The sequence below is a fragment of the Scyliorhinus torazame genome, chromosome 24 (assembly GCF_047496885.1).
Source record: "Scyliorhinus torazame isolate Kashiwa2021f chromosome 24, sScyTor2.1, whole genome shotgun sequence".
Lineage (NCBI taxonomy): Eukaryota > Metazoa > Chordata > Chondrichthyes > Carcharhiniformes > Scyliorhinidae > Scyliorhinus > Scyliorhinus torazame.
Genome location: NC_092730.1, coordinates 52,477,873 through 52,496,740, shown reverse-complemented (window position 1 = coordinate 52,496,740; position 18,868 = coordinate 52,477,873). Strand labels below are relative to the sequence as shown.

The 18,868-nt window shown below is 47.6% G+C and overlaps 1 protein-coding gene across 1 annotated transcript in view; it reads right to left on the bottom strand.

Moving 5' to 3' along the window:
* Positions 1–10,955: 10,955 nt before the first annotated feature.
* The window catches only part of LOC140400064 (histone H2B-like), a 39,089-nt gene continuing 31,176 nt past the window's right edge, over positions 10,956–18,868 (bottom strand). Inside the window, exon 3 of the mRNA XM_072489544.1 lies at positions 10,956–11,713. Within this exon, the coding sequence (XP_072345645.1) occupies positions 11,255–11,641 (387 nt within the window). The 5' untranslated portion in view covers positions 11,642–11,713 and the 3' untranslated portion in view covers positions 10,956–11,254. The remainder of the gene's footprint in view (positions 11,714–18,868) is intronic.

Genomic DNA, 18,868 nt, shown 5'->3' with positions numbered 1-18,868 from the left:
CCAAGGGGTTCGTAGTCAAAACTTGTAACAACCGTGCTAAGCCACTTGCCAGAAAGCCAGCAAGCAGCTAGTCCATTCCCCGCTCACACCCCCCCCTCCACCCCGCCCGGCAGCCGACACAGCGGAGGAAAGGCCCCTCCTCGCTAAAAGAGCACAGACCACCGGAGAGAGCCAGACCCGGGTACGGCAGAGGAGAGAGAGTCCCCCTTCCTGGACCCCGCCAAGAGGCACGGAACCATTCGGAGGCAGAGCAGTTTCACATTAGTTTAACATTCTAAACAACAGAATTAAATAACATTTCAAAGAAAACCAAAAAGAGTTGTCTGTCCTAGACTCAAAAATAAAACAACTCCATTAGTACACCAAAAAGTCCATCAATTTACACGTTCCATGTCGTGACCCCGGCCCAGGAGCTTTAGCCGAAATTCACAAGAAGCAACATGTCCTCAAAGTCCTGCAATGGCAACGGCCAGAGTCGCTCCCATGTAGGCAACAACCAGCAATGGGAAAGAAAGTCCCAGAGTCAGTCCCAACCGTCCAAGGGGCGTCCAATGGGGCCGAACCCTCAGAAACACCAGGAACGGCAGCAACCCACCGCGGGCGCCCGCCGGGCCTCCAATCCTGGCTCCAACCCGCCGCTTCCAGCAGCATATCCAGCTGCCCTCCTTCCTCCATTCCTTCGTCCTCTATTCCGCAAACTCAAACCGCCGACAGCAAACTTTGCAGTCCGAAGCACCGTCTCCGCAGCTCAAAGCACCGTCTCCGCAGCTCGGCCGCTGTCTTGAAACGCGACTGGTCGCAGTACTCCGAAACCAGTCATCTCCAATGCCCTCGGGGACTGGGAGCGATGGGCACCGTGTTGCTGTTCCACCCCATCCAGGAAGCTCCCAGACGCGGCCTGCCTTTCGAATCGGCCCGGGGGCGGACACCAAGCTCACCCACAACGTCTTCGCACAGAGAGCAAAACCTCCTATAGAGCCCGTGTTGGGGGGACTGTGTGTGTGGCTGCAAGTGGCCCTGTGCCCTCGGGCTCAACCAATCAGCTTTGTAGCTGTTTGTTTGTCCCAATGAGAGATTCAATTTGCAGTCATTGCCTGCAGCTTGTTTGTTATTACACTGTCACTCAGCCCCTCAAACTCACACTTTCTGCAAACTACCATTTCACTGAACCACAGAATTACTACAGTGTGAAGGAGGCAATTCGGCCCATCGAGTCTGCAGCGACCCTCTGAAAGAGCGCCCCAGCCCCGCCCACTCGCCGCCTTATCCCCATAAACCCGTAACCCCACTGAACCGACACACCCTTGGACACAGCGGGAATTCAGCATTGCCGATCCACCAAACCTGCACATCTATGGCCTGTGGGAAGAAAGAGGAGCACCTGGAGGGAACCCACCCACACACACGGGGCGAACATGCAAACAACATACAGGCAGTCACCCAATGCTGGAATTGAACCCAGGTCCCTGGCACAGTGAGGCAGCAGGGCGAACCATTGTTCCACCTCTGGGTTCACTCCCCTGGTTCACTCACTCCCCTGGTTCACTCACTCCCCTGGTTCACTCACTCTCCTGGTTCACTCACTCCCCTGGTTCACTCACTCCCCTGGTTCACTCATTCCCCTGGTTCACTCACTCCCCTGGTTCACTCACTCCCCACGTTTACTCACTCTCCTGGTTCGCTCAACACCCCCGGGTCACTCACTCCCCCGGTTCACTCACTCCCCCGGTTCACTCACTCCCCCGGTTCACTCAACCCCCCCCCCCCCCGGTTCACTCAACTCCCCCCCCCCCCCGGTTCACTCAACTTCCCCGGTTCACTCAACTCCCCCGGTTCACTCAACTCCCCCGGTTCACTCAACTCCCCCGGTTCACTCAACTCCCCCGGTTCACTCAACTCCCCCGGTTCACTCACTCCCCCGGTTCACTCACTCTCCCGGTTCACTCACTCTCCCGGTTCACTCACTCTCCCGGTTCACTCACTCCCCCGGTTCACTCACTCCCCCGGTTCACTCATTCCCCTGCTTCAATCAATCTCCTGGTTCGCTCCATCTCCTGGTTTACTCACTCTCCTGCTTTACTCACTCTCCTCGTTTACTCTCTATCCAAATGTACATATTAGTGATTGGCAGCATGGTTTTGTGAAGGGGAGTTTGTGTCTCATTAACTTGATAGAGTTTTCCGAAGAGGTCACAAAGATGAGTGCTGCAGGTAGAGCAGTGGATGTTGTCTATATAGACTGCAGTAAGGCCTTGTCAAAGGTCCCTCATGGTAGACTGGTACAAAAGGTGAAGTCACACGGGATCATGGGTGAGCTGGCAAGGTGGATACAGAACTGGCTAGGTCATAGAAGGCAGAGAGTAGCAATGGAAGGATGCTTTTCTAATTGGTGCGCTGTGACTAGTGGTGTTCCACAGGGATCAGTGCTGGGACCTTTGCTGTTTGTAGTATATATAAATGATTTCGAGGAAAATGTAACTGTTCTGATTAGTAAGTTTGCAGATGACACAAAGGTTGGTGGAATTGCGGATAGTGATGAGGACTGTCAGAGGATACAGCAGGATTTAGGTTGTTTGGAGACTTGGGCGGAGAGATGGCAGATGGAGTTTAATCCAGACAAATGTGAGATAATGCATTTTGTAAGGTCTAATGCAGGTAGGGAACAGACATTGAATATTAGAACCCTCAAGAGTATTGAAAGTCAGAGAGATCTTGGTGTACAGGTCCACAGGTCACTGAAAGGGGCAACACAGGTGGAGAAGGTAGTTAAGAAGGCACACGGCATGCTTGCCTTCATTGGCCGGGGCATTGTGTATAAGAATTGGCAAGTCATGTTGCAGCTGTACAGAACCTTAGTTAGGCCACACTTGGAGTATAGTGTTCAATTCTGGTCGCCACACTACCAGAAGGATGTGGAGGCTTTAGAGAGGGTGCAGAAGAGATTAACCAGGATGTTGCCTGGTATGGAGGGCATTAGCTATGAGGAGCGGTTGAATAAACTTGGTTTGTTCTCACTGGAACGACGGAGGTTGAGGGGCGACCTGACAAGATCGACAAAATTATGAGGGGCACAGACAGAGTCGATAGTCAGAGGCTTATCCCCAGGGTAGAGGGGTCAATTACTGGGGGACATCGGTTTAAGGTGCGAGGGGCAAAGTTTAGAGTAGATGTACGAGGCAAGTTTTTTTACACAGAGGGTAATGGGTGCCTGGAACTAGCTGCCAGAGGACGTGGTGGGAGCAGGGCCGATAGTGACATTTAAGGGCCATCTTGACAAATACATGAATAGGATGGGAATAGAGGGATACGGACCCAGGAAGTGTAGAAGGTTGTAGTTTAGTCTGGCAGCATGGTCGGCACAGGCTTGGAGGGCCGAAGGGCCTGTTCCTGTGCTGTCCTTTTCTTTGTTCTCCTTTAGATTTACACACTTCTCTGGTATCACCATTCTCATGATTCACACAATCTTCTGGTGAATACACTCCCTGCTTTATAAATTCCCCTGTTAAACACACTACCCTGGTTTACACACTACCCTGGTTTACACGCTCTCTGGTTTACACACTTTTTATTGTGCACATTCTCATGGTTTTGCACACTCTCCTGGTTTACACTCACTATTTTAAACACTCTCCTGGATGGAAACTCCCCTGGTTGTGAACATTCCTCTGATTTCCAGGTGCCCGGATTGTGGAAGTGTCTCCCCTCCACACAGAAAGTCCAGCTCTATGAGTTCATCCTTATCCTTGTTTCTATGTCACTCTCTATATTTCTCTGTCTCAAATGTTCAATATTTCATCAGGAGTGTTGTGGACACAGTGACAACTGGTGTAACACTGGCCCTCACTGTGAACACTGGACACAGTGATAACACGTGTAACACTGGCTCTCACTGTGCACACTGGACACAGTGATAACACGAGAAACACTGGCCCTCACTGTGAACACAGCTGCCGTGTTGTGGGTGAGACAGTCACTGTCCCTCCTCTACACAGAACGTCCGGCTCTGCGAGTCCATCTCTATTTATTAAATTTCCTACTGGGATCAGAATGGTCAGAATCTGTGTCACTGTGAAAATCTCCACTCCCAGAGGGGGTGGGATTATTCTTTAACTGGGTGTCCTTGCTTGTTGAGTTTGGGGTTCAGTGTTACCGGGCAGTGCAGGAGGATCACATCAAGCTGGAAAATCTCCACTGAGAGAGAGATCAATTGTATTTTCACCTTCAAAGAAGGTGTGTCATCAATGAATTTAGATTTTAAAATATGACTGGCTGCTGCCGGGTATTTAGGTAAACAGAAAACTCAGAGAATTGATCAGTAAGTGAGATGAAAATCTATAATTAAGACAGGGATTGGGAAACAAGTGTTGAGAAGAGGGAGAATTCTGCCCTGGGAAATGTCATTTCCAAACCTTGTGTGTGGATGTGAATATTGTGGAAGAGAGAGTGTGTGAAAGGGGCGGACCAAACAGGAGAAACCAACTGTGTTTGTGTGTCCGCTCTGACCAGGAGATCTCCCAATCCCTCTGGGACTAAATGGAAATATTTTTCATTCAAACAATCCCCCTGTTCCCCCCCTACTTTTCCAAGTTGGATTTCAGGGCAGTTTCGATGCTGCTTTCCAGTTTTCTGTGGAAAGGTTGGGAAAATGAGAGCGATCGGGTGAGAGAGCGCGAACAGTGCATCAGTAAAACGGGTTTAAATGCAAAATGGAGCCTTTAAATCGCGTGAAACCTTTTCTACAGCAAACATGAGAGTGTGAGAGACAGGAAGGAATTATCCTGGGACACTGTGGAGCTGGAATTTGAGTGGAATTGGAGAGTTTGGGACGAGAGAAAAACACAGAGAGCAGCAGCAGCCTGGAGCTGAGAGCAGGTTGTCTCCGCCCCGTCCGCTCGCTGCCTTTAAGTTGCTCAGTGCCGCCACCAGAGGCTTCATTTCTCACCCACATTGACGGAGAGATTTTGTGCAGAGTCTCGGACATGAGCGATAGTGCAGCCGCCGAAACGGCTCCTCCAGCCGCCGCCCCAGTCAAGGCTGTCAAGAAGCAGAAGGCGGTTCCCCGGAAGAAACAAGAAGGTCCCGGGCTGGGCGAGCTGATCCTCCAGATTGTGGCGGAAAGCGGCGATCGCAAGGGGATTTCCTTACAGGCCATAAAGAAGGCGCTGCGCAGCAAAGGGGTCGATGTGGATAAACGGGGGGCCCAGATCAAGCAAAGTGTCAGGAGGAGTGTGGACAACGGCAGCTTGGCTCAGGTCAAGGGCACGGGCGCCTCCGGCTCCTTCAAGATCGTTAAGAAGACAACCGGGGGGAAAGTGAGAAAGACCGGAGCAGGCGAGAAACCTTCAGTGAAGAAACCAGCAGCCAAGAAATCTTCCAAAAAAACAGCAGCCAAGAAATCTCCCAAGAAACCAGCAGCCAAGAAATCTCCCAAGAAACCAGCAGCCAAGAAATCCCCCAAGAAACCAGCGGCCAAGAAATCTCCCAAGAAACCAGCAGCCAAGAAATCTCCCAAGAAACCAGCAGCCAAGAAGGCGGCTACTCCCCAAAAGAGCGCGAAGAAAGCAGCCCCGAAGAAAAGGTCTCCCGTGAAAAAGACCAAGGGTGTAAAAAATCCGACCCAAGCGAGGGCCAAGCCCAAAGTGAAATCAGTAACGGCTAAGAAACCAGCAAAGAAGTGAAAGAAGGCGAGCAAATAGTAAACCTGAACCCAAAGGCTCTTCTCAGAGCCACCCACATCTCTCAGGAAAGAGCTGATCCCCCGACCAATGAATCGCTGTCCCGGTGCTGGGAGCAGATTTCAGACAGAAATGTCAATCGAGTATTGCCGCTCACTCGCTGACATGCTCTGCACCGGGCCTCGCCCCCCGCTCTGCACTAAGACACTGCCTGCTCCAACACACATTTTATATTCCAAACAGAAGTGAAAAGAGGGCGCTGAACAACACGTACAAACTGCAACATCAGACAGCAGCTTGTTAGAAACGCGGATCTATTAAATCCAGACTTGTCAGTAATATTCCCGCCTCAGTTCACTCCTTACTAGAACCTCTTCCTAACCGGGGATGTGTCCGGGGGAACAGTCACAGTTTGTGTTAGTTTCATTATTCACAGATTCAGGGGAGAGTCTGTAAAAGAGTTAACATGCCGGAGAAATCCCGCCTCACAACTTAAACACTTTATATCAGCTGGAAGGGATGTTACTAAAATTCCCAACCCGTCTGGGAGAGGAGTTGTGTGGGGATGGAATCGGAGCTGGGGTTGAAATGGGAGCAGATAGTTGGGCTGGTTCTAGAAAGGAGTGAACTGAGGCGGGAATATTACTGACAAGTCTGGATTTAATAGATCCGCGTTTCTAACTAGCTGCTGTCTGATGTTGCAGTTTGTACGTGTTGTTCAGCGCGCTCTTTTCACTTCTGTTTGGAAAACAAAATGTGGGTTGGAGCAGGCAGGAGGAGGAGCTGGATGATCAAAGACTTCACTGCTCTGTCTGTCACTCAGTCTGCTCCCCGCCTCTCTCTCTCAGTCAGGTCGGGGCGGGCTGTATAAAAATGGAAAGTGCAGCAGCTCGTCTCTCATTCAGCAGCGATTTGACTGAACAAGCATCATGTCTGGCAGAGGGAAAGGAGGCAAAGGACTGGGTAAAGGCGGAGCAAAGCGGCACCGCAAAGTGCTTCGTGATAACATCCAGGGCATCACCAAACCAGCAATTCGCCGCCTGGCTCGTCGTGGCGGCGTCAAGCGCATCTCGGGTTTGATCTATGAGGAGACTCGCGGGGTGCTGAAGGTTTTCCTGGAGAATGTGATCAGGGACGCCGTCACCTACACTGAACACGCCAAGCGCAAGACCGTCACCGCCATGGATGTGGTTTACGCTCTCAAACGCCAGGGCCGCACTCTCTATGGATTCGGCGGCTGAGGAAATCCATTTGACAATTTAACAAAACCCAAAGGCTCTTTTAAGAGCCGCCCAAATCCTCACATTGAGAGCACTGACCTTAGAATGGCAGCAGAATAACTCATCGAGCTGCTTTAGCGAGTCAGCTTGGAAACCGCGGTTTTCTGTTAAGACGGGTAGCGTTAGAGCATCCTTTCCCATCATTGATTTGTTTTCTCATTACAAGGCGACATAGATGCGTTGTACAGTCTGAAACAACCATTCCCCAAAGTCAAACCTGTAACCGCACATAGTGAACACTGACATTATAATGCGAGCGGGAATTATGTACCTGCTCAATTTTATTCATCTTCTCTCGGTTGCGTCCAATCCGTGACAAAAATTGGAGAAGGAATCATTGAGAAGTTTTTGATATTTACAACTTGAGATTGATTTTTTCAGTTTTCTCAAATATCCGTTCCTGGTCCCTGTGAAATTGGCGGGCTTTTTGAAATTGATGGTTTGTCAGTTGCAGGTCCACCAATCAGAGCCCTGATATCCTTGCCGCTCATCGCTCTTTTCAAACTTGTCCACGGGATCGGGCTGCATCCAATGAGGAGAAGTGGGCGGTCACTTATAATGTCTTAAATAGGCAGCGAGAGAGCGGCGCCAGCATTCTCAGCGTGTGCGTTTCCCCCAGTTTCACATCATGGCCAGGACCAAGCAGACAGCGCGCAAATCGACCGGAGGTAAAGCTCCTCGCAAACAGCTGGCTACCAAAGCGGCCCGCAAGAGCGCTCCAGCCACGGGCGGAGTGAAGAAGCCCCATCGCTACAGACCCGGCACTGTGGCTCTGAGGGAGATCCGCCGCTACCAGAAATCCACTGAGCTGCTGATCCGCAAACTGCCCTTCCAGCGCCTGGTGCGAGAGATCGCTCAGGACTTCAAGACAGACCTGCGCTTCCAGAGCTCCGCCGTCATGGCCCTGCAGGAGGCCAGCGAGGCTTACCTGGTGGGGCTCTTTGAGGACACCAACCTGTGCGCCATCCACGCCAAGCGAGTCACCATCATGCCCAAAGACATCCAGCTGGCCCGCCGCATCCGCGGGGAACGCGCCTAAAGCCCGGCTTCATCACCAACAGCAACAAAGGCTCTTTTAAGAGCCACCAAGTCTGTCAGGAAAAGAGCTTCCACATCCAGTGTTTCGATTCAGGAATTTATTTTATTGCCTTTATTTTTTTCTCCCTGCTATCTGTGTCCTCATTCCCCTGGATCCGTTCTCAGTTGTGGGCCAGCCTGTATTTAATTTCAGCCCAATTCACTAGACTTGCGGTGATTGCTAATACAAACATCAACAATATCTCATGTAATCATCGGGACTGCACCGACCCTTCGAAAGAGTAACTTAGATTAATGGGTAGAAAGACGGACCGACAGATATGGAGGGATAAATACGAAAGAGATAATGCTGGAAAATCTCAGCACGTTTGGCAGCATGTGTAGGGACAGAAGAGCTAACGTTTCGAGTCCAATGATAGATATGTAGATAGTGAGGTAGAAACTTGCATAGATAAATGGATGGTTCGATAGAAAGGCAGAAAGACCGTAAAGGCCAACTCACTCACAGAAAAGTTGCCATCACAGCAGGAGGAGGTTTGAGGGGAATTCTCACAATTTACTCTGCATCATAATGACGTTTCTCGTCTCCATATCTCAAAGAAAATTCATAGTTTATAAACTATGGTGTCAGTTTGGCCGCACAGTATGTAATATCAAAACATTTTTATTGCATCTACAATTTCAGTTACCCAGGATTTCTTACCCCAATAAACTGCTTCCATAAAAACTTTCCTGCAAATTGAGCCAGGGGTTGAGGTTAATCTGAGGCTCCGAGTATGAAGCGAGTCACACAGTAACCCACTTACAGATATAGTCATCGCAGTAACATCTACACAGTAAATAGAGCGGAATCAATTGCGGATAGATTACAAGTTACAGGCTTCCTTCTTTGAGGAATATTATTGAAACTAAGATCAATTCAGTTCACAGACTTTTATCCTCAATAAACACCGTCAATTCACATGTATCATAAATACTGAATATGTAAATAATCTGCACAGAATGCGCTGCGGATTGATGTCATAAAGCGTGAAACATTTGCACATTAAGTAGCAGAGCAGAATCTGAGGGACAGACAATAGTTGGCCCTTTTTCAGATAAAATGAGTGGCTCTGAAAAGAGCCTTTGTGTTATTAGATTAAAGAATGGTCGCTTCACTTCTTGCCGGCGCCAGCGCTGGTTTTCTTGGGCAGCAGCACGGCCTGGATATTGGGCAGCACCCCGCCCTGAGCGATGGTCACCCCTCCCATCAACTTGTTGAGCTCTTCGTCGTTGCGGACGGCCAGCTGCAGGTGCCTGGGGATGATGCGGGTCTTCTTGTTGTCCCGGGCCGCGTTGCCGGCCAGCTCGAGGATTTCAGCGGTCAGATACTCGAGCACAGCAGCCAGATAGACCGGGGCTCCGGCCCCCACACGCTGGGCATAGTTCCCCTTTCTCAGGAGCCTGTGAACACGGCCCACCGGGAACTGCAGTCCAGCCCGGGAGGAGCGAGACTTGGCCTTGGCCCGAGCTTTACCGCCGGTCTTTCCTCTTCCAGACATTGTCTCACTGTCACAAACACTTTCACACAATGAACAATTTCTGCAGCATTTACTGTTTTATAAACTGACGGCTCCTCTGATTGGTCGCTGCTCAGTTCACCTCATTTGCCTATATTCTGCACCAATCAGCTCACAGGAAACAGAAGAGGGCGGGATTTACCCACAACAACCGGCAGAAGCTGAGAATTTGTCCATTTCAAAAAGCCGCCAATTTCATTGTGGCAAAGGAGCGAATTCAAATAAATGTCGTCCTTCGTCAGAGATTTCAAATCCCTTCTATTTATTTGGTTTGATTCAGCGCTTCCCGTCACCAATCACAGGCGCGGGTTTAACATTTAGTTTAAATGTGATTCATTCTCCTCTCGCTTTCTAACTGTCCCGGGCGGGAATCAATCCCTGTTCACAGCATTCCCGGAAGGAAAACGCTCCGTTTAGTCTTCAGTCAGGACCGAGTGTCCTTCACTGAAAACAGGGAGAGGGATTGAGTCCTCAGACTCTCCTTATTCCGCTCTGGAATCATCCCACTCCGGACTGTTACCCTGCGGGAATTACTGGGAATAAAATGATGGATCAATGAACATTTCAGGAATTGGGAGAAGGCTCCGTTCCCGCTAAAAACAGCTGCTAATGAGGTGATTTGGGGGCTGTGAAAATAACAGAATAATAACAGCTTTCAGCACAAAGCCAAGGCGGCGGAGTGAATTCTGCCTGAACCAATCGGAGAGCTGGAGAGAAGGAGCTACAGGTTTTGATTGGCTGACATTTTCAAATTCCAAACTCCCGCCAATTTCAGTGCAGGAAAATCCCAAATAACGGACCGGCTCAATGTTCAGGAAACTATTTGAATCTCACACTTTGTGATCTGTTTATTGATTTTTCCATCCCAGAATCCGGGCGCTATTTTAGTAACAGATTGAATTTGTCAATCTTTTCTCTGTAACCGGCGGTAATAAGACCCCGTTCAGCAATTTAAAACGGAGCAAATCTCAGCTCACTGCAAAAGCAGAAACATAGAGATTACCAACCAATTCCTTCACACAGGCTTCACAGGGACAGGGAGAAAGGGCTGATTTCTGAGCCTCTCTCCTGAAAGCGGCCGGGAATGTTACACTGGGAAGTGTGGAGAGAATCCCCGACTCTATCCAGCCGGTGGAACAGGCAGCTTTGTGTCCGGAGAATAGGGAGGGCCGGGGAGAGGCAGATCTTAAAGCGCTGCAATGGACTCAGGTCCTGTGTGTGCTCAAATCTCGCTGATTCCGTCCCCTGGGAAAACTGCGGAACAAACAGATCAGCCCGAAAATAACCTCTTCATTCCCGCCTTTACTGTGTCCCGGGAGCGGGAAACACATCACCCGAGAGAAAAAATAATAATTTCCTTATGAATTTAACTCACCAGTTGTTAAACTCTGAATATAGTTATAATTAAATTTAAATAATTCCCTCCTGAAATTGTGTTTCTCCTCATTGTCCGTCACAAATACCAGACTGGGTTTAAAATCCGCTCTCAATTCAGATTGTCTCTTCTGTGTGAAAGTGTCTGTGACGGGCGGGTATGAAGCCACATTCACAACATTCTGGAACGGGACAAATCTCCATCCGCCACAAAGAGATTTCTCATCAAGTCAATGCGGGAAAAGATGGTGCAGCTTTTTCACAGAGATTGTGGGTGGCTCTTAAAAGAGCCGTTGTGTTTGGGGTGGTTTTCAGTCCATTGTGGAGTTTTACTTGGAGCTGGTGTACTTGGTCACCGCCTTTGTCCCTTCCGACACGGCGTGCTTGGCCAGTTCCCCGGGCAGCAGCAGGCGCACGGCGGTCTGGATCTCCCGGGAGCTGATGGTGCTGCGCTTGTTGTAATGGGCCAGGCGGGAAGCCTCACCCGCGATGCGCTCGAAAATATCGTTGACGAAGGAGTTCATGATGCTCATGGCCTTGGAGGAGATGCCGGTGTCGGGGTGAACCTGCTTCATCACTTTGTAGATGTAGATGGAGTAACTCTCCTTCCTCGACCTTCGCCGCTTCCTGCCGCCCTTTACTGCAGGTTTCTTAATGACTTTCTTGGCTCCCTTCTTGGAAGCTGGTTTCGATGTTGGTTTCTTCTCGTCAGCCATCGTCAATATCACCCAGAAATAAAGCAAACCCCTTCCGAGCGCTGATTAAATAGACAGAGCCTCACATCTATGCTAATGAGGAATGGGGAAAGGAATGATTGTGATTGGACCTTGTGAGAATGAGGACAGCCAGTTATGTTCTGCTTAATTGACTGGATATAAAAACAGACCAATCAGAATTAGGATTTTCCACCAATCATAAACCTCAGATTACAATCATATGACAAACAGGAAATACATTTCAGAAAGAATGTCTCCAGTCCCAGTTTGTCAGTGTGTAAAGATTCACCGGGAAAAGTCACCTGGCTGTCGGTAAGAGGGACCCTTCACCACAGAGAGATTGTGCGGGAGTGTGGGATTCATTCAGGAACTGTGAGTGTCTTGATATGTGCGAGTGTGGGATTTACTCATGGATAGTGTGAGAATGTGGGATTTACTCACTCTCTGATACAGTGTGTGAGTGTGGGATTTACTCACTCTCTGATACAGTGTGTGAGTGTGGGATTTACTCACTCTCTGATACAGTGTGTGAGTGTGGGATTTACTCACTCTCTGATACAGTGTGTGACTGTGGGATTTACTCACTCTCTGATACAGTGTGTGAGTGTGGGATTTACTCACTCTCTGATACAGTGTGTGAGTGTGGGATTTACTCACTCTCTGATACAGTGTGTGACTGTGGGATTTACTCACTCTCTGATACAGTGTGTGAGTGTGGGATTTACTCACTCTCTGATACAGTGTGTGAGTGAGAGATTTACTCACTCTCTGATAGTGTGTGTGTGGGATTTACTCACTCTCTGATAGTGTGTGTGGGATTTACTCACTCTCTGATACAGTGTGTGTGGGATTTACTCACTCTCGGATACAGTGTGTGAGTGTGGGATTTACTCACTCTCTGATACAGTCTGTGAGTGTGGGATTTACTCACTCTCTGATACAGTGTGTGTGTGGGATTTACTCACTCTCTGATACAGTGTGTGAGTGTGGGATTTACTCACTCTGATACAGTGTGTGAGTGTGGGATTTACTCTCTCTGATACAGCGTGTGAGTGTGGGATTTACTCACTCTCTGATACAGTGTGTGACTGTGGGATTTACTCTCTCTGATACAGTGAGAGAGTGGGATTTACTCACTCTCAGATACAGTGTGAGAGTGCGGGATTTTCTCACTCTCTGATAAGTGGGATTTACTCACTCTCTGATACAGTGTGAGTGTGGGATTTACTCACTTTCTGATAGTGTGTGAGTGTGGGATTTACTCACTCACTGACATAGTGTGTGTGGGATTTACTCACTGATACAGTGTGTGTGGGGGATTTACTCACTCTCTGATACAGTGTGGGATATACTCACTCTCTGACACTCACTCTCTGATACAGTGTGACTGTGGGATTTACTCACTCTCTGATACAGTGTGTGAGTGTGGGATTTCTTCACTCTCTGATGTAGTGTGAGTGTGAAATACACTTACTCTCCGATACAGTGTGTGAGTGTGGGATTTACTCACTCTCTGATAGTGTGTGAGTGTGGGATTTACTCACTCTCTGATACAGTGTGTGTGTGTGTGGGATTTACTCACACTCTGATAGTGTGTGAGTGTGGGAATTACTCACTCTCTGATACAGTGTGTGAGTGTGGGATTAACTCACTCTCTGATACAGTGTGTGAGTGTGGGATTTATTCACTCTCTGATACAGTGTGTGAGTGTGGGATTTACTCACTCTCTGATACATTGTGTGACTGTGAGATTTTCTCTCTCTGATACAGTGTGTGAGTGTGGGATTAACTCACTCTCTGATACATTGTGTGACTGTGGGATGTACTCTCTCCGATACAGTGTGTGAGTGTAGGATTTACTCATTCTCTGATACAGTGTGTGAGTGTGGGATTTACTCACTCTCTGATAGTGTGAGAGTGTGGGATTTACTCACTCTCTGATACAGTGTGTGTGTGGGATTTACTCACTCTCTGATACAGTGTGTGAGTGTGGGATTTACTCACTCTCTGATAGTGTGAGAGTGTGGGATTTACTCACTCTCTGATACAGTGTGTGTGTGGGATTTACTCACTCTCTGATACAGTGTGTGAGTGTGGGATTTACTCACTCTGGTACAGTGTGTGTGTGGGGGATTTACTCACTCTCTGATACAGTGTGAGAGTGTGTGATTTACTCACTCTCTGATACAGGGTGTGTGTGTGGGATTTACTCACTCTCTGATACATTGTGTGACTGTGGGATTTACTCTCTCTGATACAGTGTGAGAGTGTGGGATTTACTCACTCTCTGATACAGTGTGTGTGTGTGGGATTTACGCTCTCTGATACAGTGTGGGATTTACTCACTCTCTGATACAGTGTGTGAGTGTGGGATTTACTCACTCTGGTACAGTGTGTGAGTGTGGGATTTACTCTCTCTCTGATACATTGTGTGACTGTGGGATTTACTCACTCTCTGATACAGTGTATGTGTGGGATTATCTCTCTCTGTGATACAGTGTGAGTGTGGGATTTACTCACTCTTTGATACAGTGTGTGAGTGTGGGATTTACTCACTCTTTGATACAGTGTGTGAGTGTGGGATTTACTCACTCTGATACAGTGTGTGAGTGTGGGATTTACTCACTCTGATACAGTGTGTGAGTGTGGGACTTACTCACTCTCTGATACAGTGTGTGAGTGTGGGATTTGCTCACTCTCTGATACAGCGTGTGAGTGTGGGATTTATTCACTCTTTGATACAGTGAGAGTGTGTGGCATTTACTCACTCTCTGATACAGTGTGTGAGTGTGGGATTTACTCACTCTCTGATACAGTGTGTGACTGTGGGATTTACTCACTCTCTGATACAGTGTGTGAGTGTGGGATTTACTCACTCTCTGATACAGTGTGTGAGTGAGAGATTTACTCACTCTCTGATAGTGTGTGTGTGGGATTTACTCACTCTCTGATACAGTGTGTGTGGGATTTACTCACTCTCGGATACAGTGTGTGAGTGTGGGATTTACTCACTCTCTGATACAGTCTGTGAGTGTGGGATTTACTCACTCTCTGATACAGTGTGTGTGTGGGATTTACTCACTCTCTGATACAGTGTGTGAGTGTGGGATTTACTCACTCTGATACAGTGTGTGAGTGTGGGATTTACTCTCTCTGATACAGTGTGTGACTGTGGGATTTACTCACTCTCTGATATTGTGTGAGAGTGTGGGATTTACTCACTCTCTGATACAGTGTGTGTGTGTGGGATTTACTCTCTCTGATAGTGTGGGATTTACTCACTCACTGACATAGTGTGTGAGTGTGGGATTTACTCTCTCTCTGATACATTGTGTGACTGTGGGATTTGCTCACTCTCTGATACAGTGTGAGTGTGGGATTTACTCACTCTCTGATACAGTGTGTGAATGTGGGATTTACTCACTCTCTGATACAGTGTGTGAGTGTGGGATTTACTCACTCTCTGATACAGTGTGTGAGTGTGGGATTTACTCACACTCTCTGATACAGTGTGTGTGTGTGGGGGGGGGATTTATTCTCTCTGATACAGTGTGGGATTTACTCACTCACTGACATTGTGTGAGTGTGGGATTTACTCTCTCTCTGATACATTGTGTGACTGGGAATTACTCACTCTCTGATACAGTGTGTGTGGGGGATTTACTCACTCTCTGATACAGTGTATGTGGGATTTACTCACTCTCTGATACAGTGTGTGAGTGTGGGATTTACTCACTGTCTGATACAGTGTGTGAGTGTGGGATTTACTCACTCTCTGATACAGTGTGAGAGTGTGGGATTTACTCACTCTGATACTGTGTGTGTGTGGGGGATTTACTCACTCTCTGATACAGTGTGAGAGTGTGTGATTTACTCACTCTCTGATACAGTGTGTGTGTGTGGGATTTACTCACTCTCTGATACATTGTGTGACTGTGGGATTTACTCTGTCTGATACAGTGTGAGAGTGTGGGATTTACTCACTCTCTGATACAGTGTGTGAGTGTGGGATTTACTCACTCTCTGATACAGTGTGAGAGTGTGGGATTTACTCACTCTCTGATACAGTGTGAGTGTGGGATTTTCTCTCTCTGTGATACAGTGTGAGTGTGGGATTTACTCACTCTTTGATACAGTGTGAGTGTGTGGGATTTACTGACTCTCTGATACAGTGTGTGACTGTGGGATTTACTCACTCTGATACAGTGTTTGAGTGTGGGAATTACTCACTCTCTGATACTGTGTGAGTGTGGGATTTGCTCACTCTCTGATACAGCGTGTGAGTGTGGGATTTATTCACTCTTTGATACAGTGAGAGTGTGGCATTTACTCACTCTCTGATACAGTGTGTGACTGTGGGATTTACTCACTCTGATACAGTATTTGAGTGTGGGAATTACTCACTCTCTGATACAGTGTGTGAGTGTGGAATTTACTCACTCTCTGATACAGTGTGTGTGGGGGATTTACTCACTCTCTGATACAGTGTGTGAGTGTGGGATTTACTTACTCTCTGATACAGTGTGTGTGGGATTTACTCACTGTCTGATACAGTGTGTGAGTGTGGGATTTACTCACTCTCTGATACAGTGTGTGAGTGTGGGATTTACTCACTCTCTGATACAGTGTGTGAGTGTGGGATTAACTCACTCTGATACAGTGTGAGAGTGTGTGATTTACTCACTCTCTGATACAGTGTGTGAGTGTGGGATTTACTCACTCCCTGATACAGTGTGTGAGTTTGGGATTTACTCACTCTCTGATACAGTGTGTGGGGGATTTACTCACTCTCTGATACAGTGTGTGAGTGTGGGATTTACTCACTCTCTGATACAGTGTGTGAGTGTGGGATTTACTCACTCTCTGATACAGCGTGTGAGTGTCGGATTTACTCACTCTCTGATACAGTGTGAGTGTGGGATTTACTCACTCTCTGATACATTGTGTGAGTGTGGGATTTACTCACTCTCTGATACAGTGTGTGAGTGTGGGATTTACACACTCTCTGATACAGTGTGTGAGTGTGGGGCTTACTCACTCTCTGATACAGTGTGTGAGTGTGGGATTTACTCACTCTTTGATACAGTGTGTGAGTGTGGGATTTACTCACTCTCTGATACAGTGTGTGTGTGTGGGATTTACTCACTCTCTGATACATTGTGTGACTGTGGGATTAACTCTCTCTGATACAGTGTGAGAGTGTGGGATTTACTCACTCTCTGATACTGTGTGAGAGTGTGGGATTTACTCACTCTCTGATACAGTGTGAGAGTGTGGGATTTACTCACTCTCTGATACAGTGTGTGAGTGTGGGATTTACTCACTCGCTGATACAGTGTGTGAGTTTGGGATTTACTCACTCTCTGATACAGTGTGTGAGTGTGGGATTTACTCACTCCCTGATACAGTGTGTGAGTTTGGGATTTACTCACTCTCTGATACAGTGTGTGTGTGTGGGATGTACTCACTCTGATACAGTGTGTGAGTGGGATTTACTCACTCTCTGATACAGTGTGTGTGTGTGGGATTTACTCTCTCTGATACAGTGTGGGATTTACTCACTCTCTGATACTTTGTGAGAGTGTGGGATTTACTCACTCTCTGATACAGTGTGTGTGTGTGGGATTTACTCTCTCTGATACAGTGTGGGATTTACTCACTCCCTGATACAGTGTGTGAGTGTGGGATTTACTCTCTCTCTGATACTGTGTGTGTTTGTGGGATTTACTCACTCTCTGATACAGTGTGAGAGTGTGGGATTTACTCACTCTCTGATACAGTGTGAGTGTGGGATTTTCTCTCTCTGTGATACAGTGTGAGTGTGGGATTTACTCACTCTTTGATACAGTGTGAGTGTGTGGGATTTACTGACTCTCTGATACAGTGTGTGACTGTGGGATTTACTCACTCTGATACAGTGTTTGAGTGTGGGAATTACTCACTCTCTGATACTGTGTGAGTGTGGGATTTGCTCACTCTCTGATACAGCGTGTGAGTGTGGGATTTATTCACTCTTTGATACAGTGAGAGTGTGGCATTTACTCACTCTCTGATACAGTGTGTGAGTGTGGAATTTACTCACTCTCTGATACAGTGTGTGTGGGGGATTTACTCACTCTCTGATACAGTGTGTGAGTGTGGGATTTACTTACTCTCTGATACAGTGTGTGTGGGATTTACTCACTGTCTGATACAGTGTGTGAGTGTGGGATTTACTCACTCTCTGATACAGTGTGTGAGTGTGGGATTTACTCACTCTCTGATACAGTGTGTGAGTGTGGGATTAACTCACTCTGATACAGTGTGAGAGTGTGTGATTTACTCACTCTCTGATACAGTGTGTGAGTGTGGGATTTACTCACTCCCTGATACAGTGTGTGAGTTTGGGATTTACTCACTCTCTGATACAGTGTGTGGGGGATTTACTCACTCTCTGATACAGTGTGTGAGTGTGGGATTTACTCACTCTCTGATACAGTGTGTGAGTGTGGGATTTACTCACTCTCTGATACAGCGTGTGAGTGTCGGATTTACTCACTCTCTGATACAGTGTGAGTGTGGGATTTACTCACTCTCTGATACATTGTGTGAGTGTGGGATTTACTCACTCTCTGATACAGTGTGTGAGTGTGGGATTTACACACTCTCTGATACAGTGTGTGAGTGTGGGGCTTACTCACTCTCTGATACAGTGTGTGAGTGTGGGATTTACTCACTCTTTGATACAGTGTGTGAGTGTGGGATTTACTCACTCTCTGATACAGTGTGTGTGTGTGGGATTTACTCACTCTCTGATACATTGTGTGACTGTGGGATTAACTCTCTCTGATACAGTGTGAGAGTGTGGGATTTACTCACTCTCTGATACTGTGTGAGAGTGTGGGATTTACTCACTCTCTGATACAGTGTGAGAGTGTGGGATTTACTCACTCTCTGATACAGTGTGTGAGTGTGGGATTTACTCACTCCCTGATACAGTGTGTGAGTTTGGGATTTACTCACTCTCTGATACAGTGTGTGAGTGTGGGATTTACTCACTCCCTGATACAGTGTGTGAGTTTGGGATTTACTCACTCTCTGATACAGTGTGTGTGTGTGGGATGTACTCACTCTGATACAGTGTGTGAGTGGGATTTACTCACTCTCTGATACAGTGTGTGTGTGTGGGATTTACTCTCTCTGATACAGTGTGGGATTTACTCACTCTCTGATACTTTGTGAGAGTGT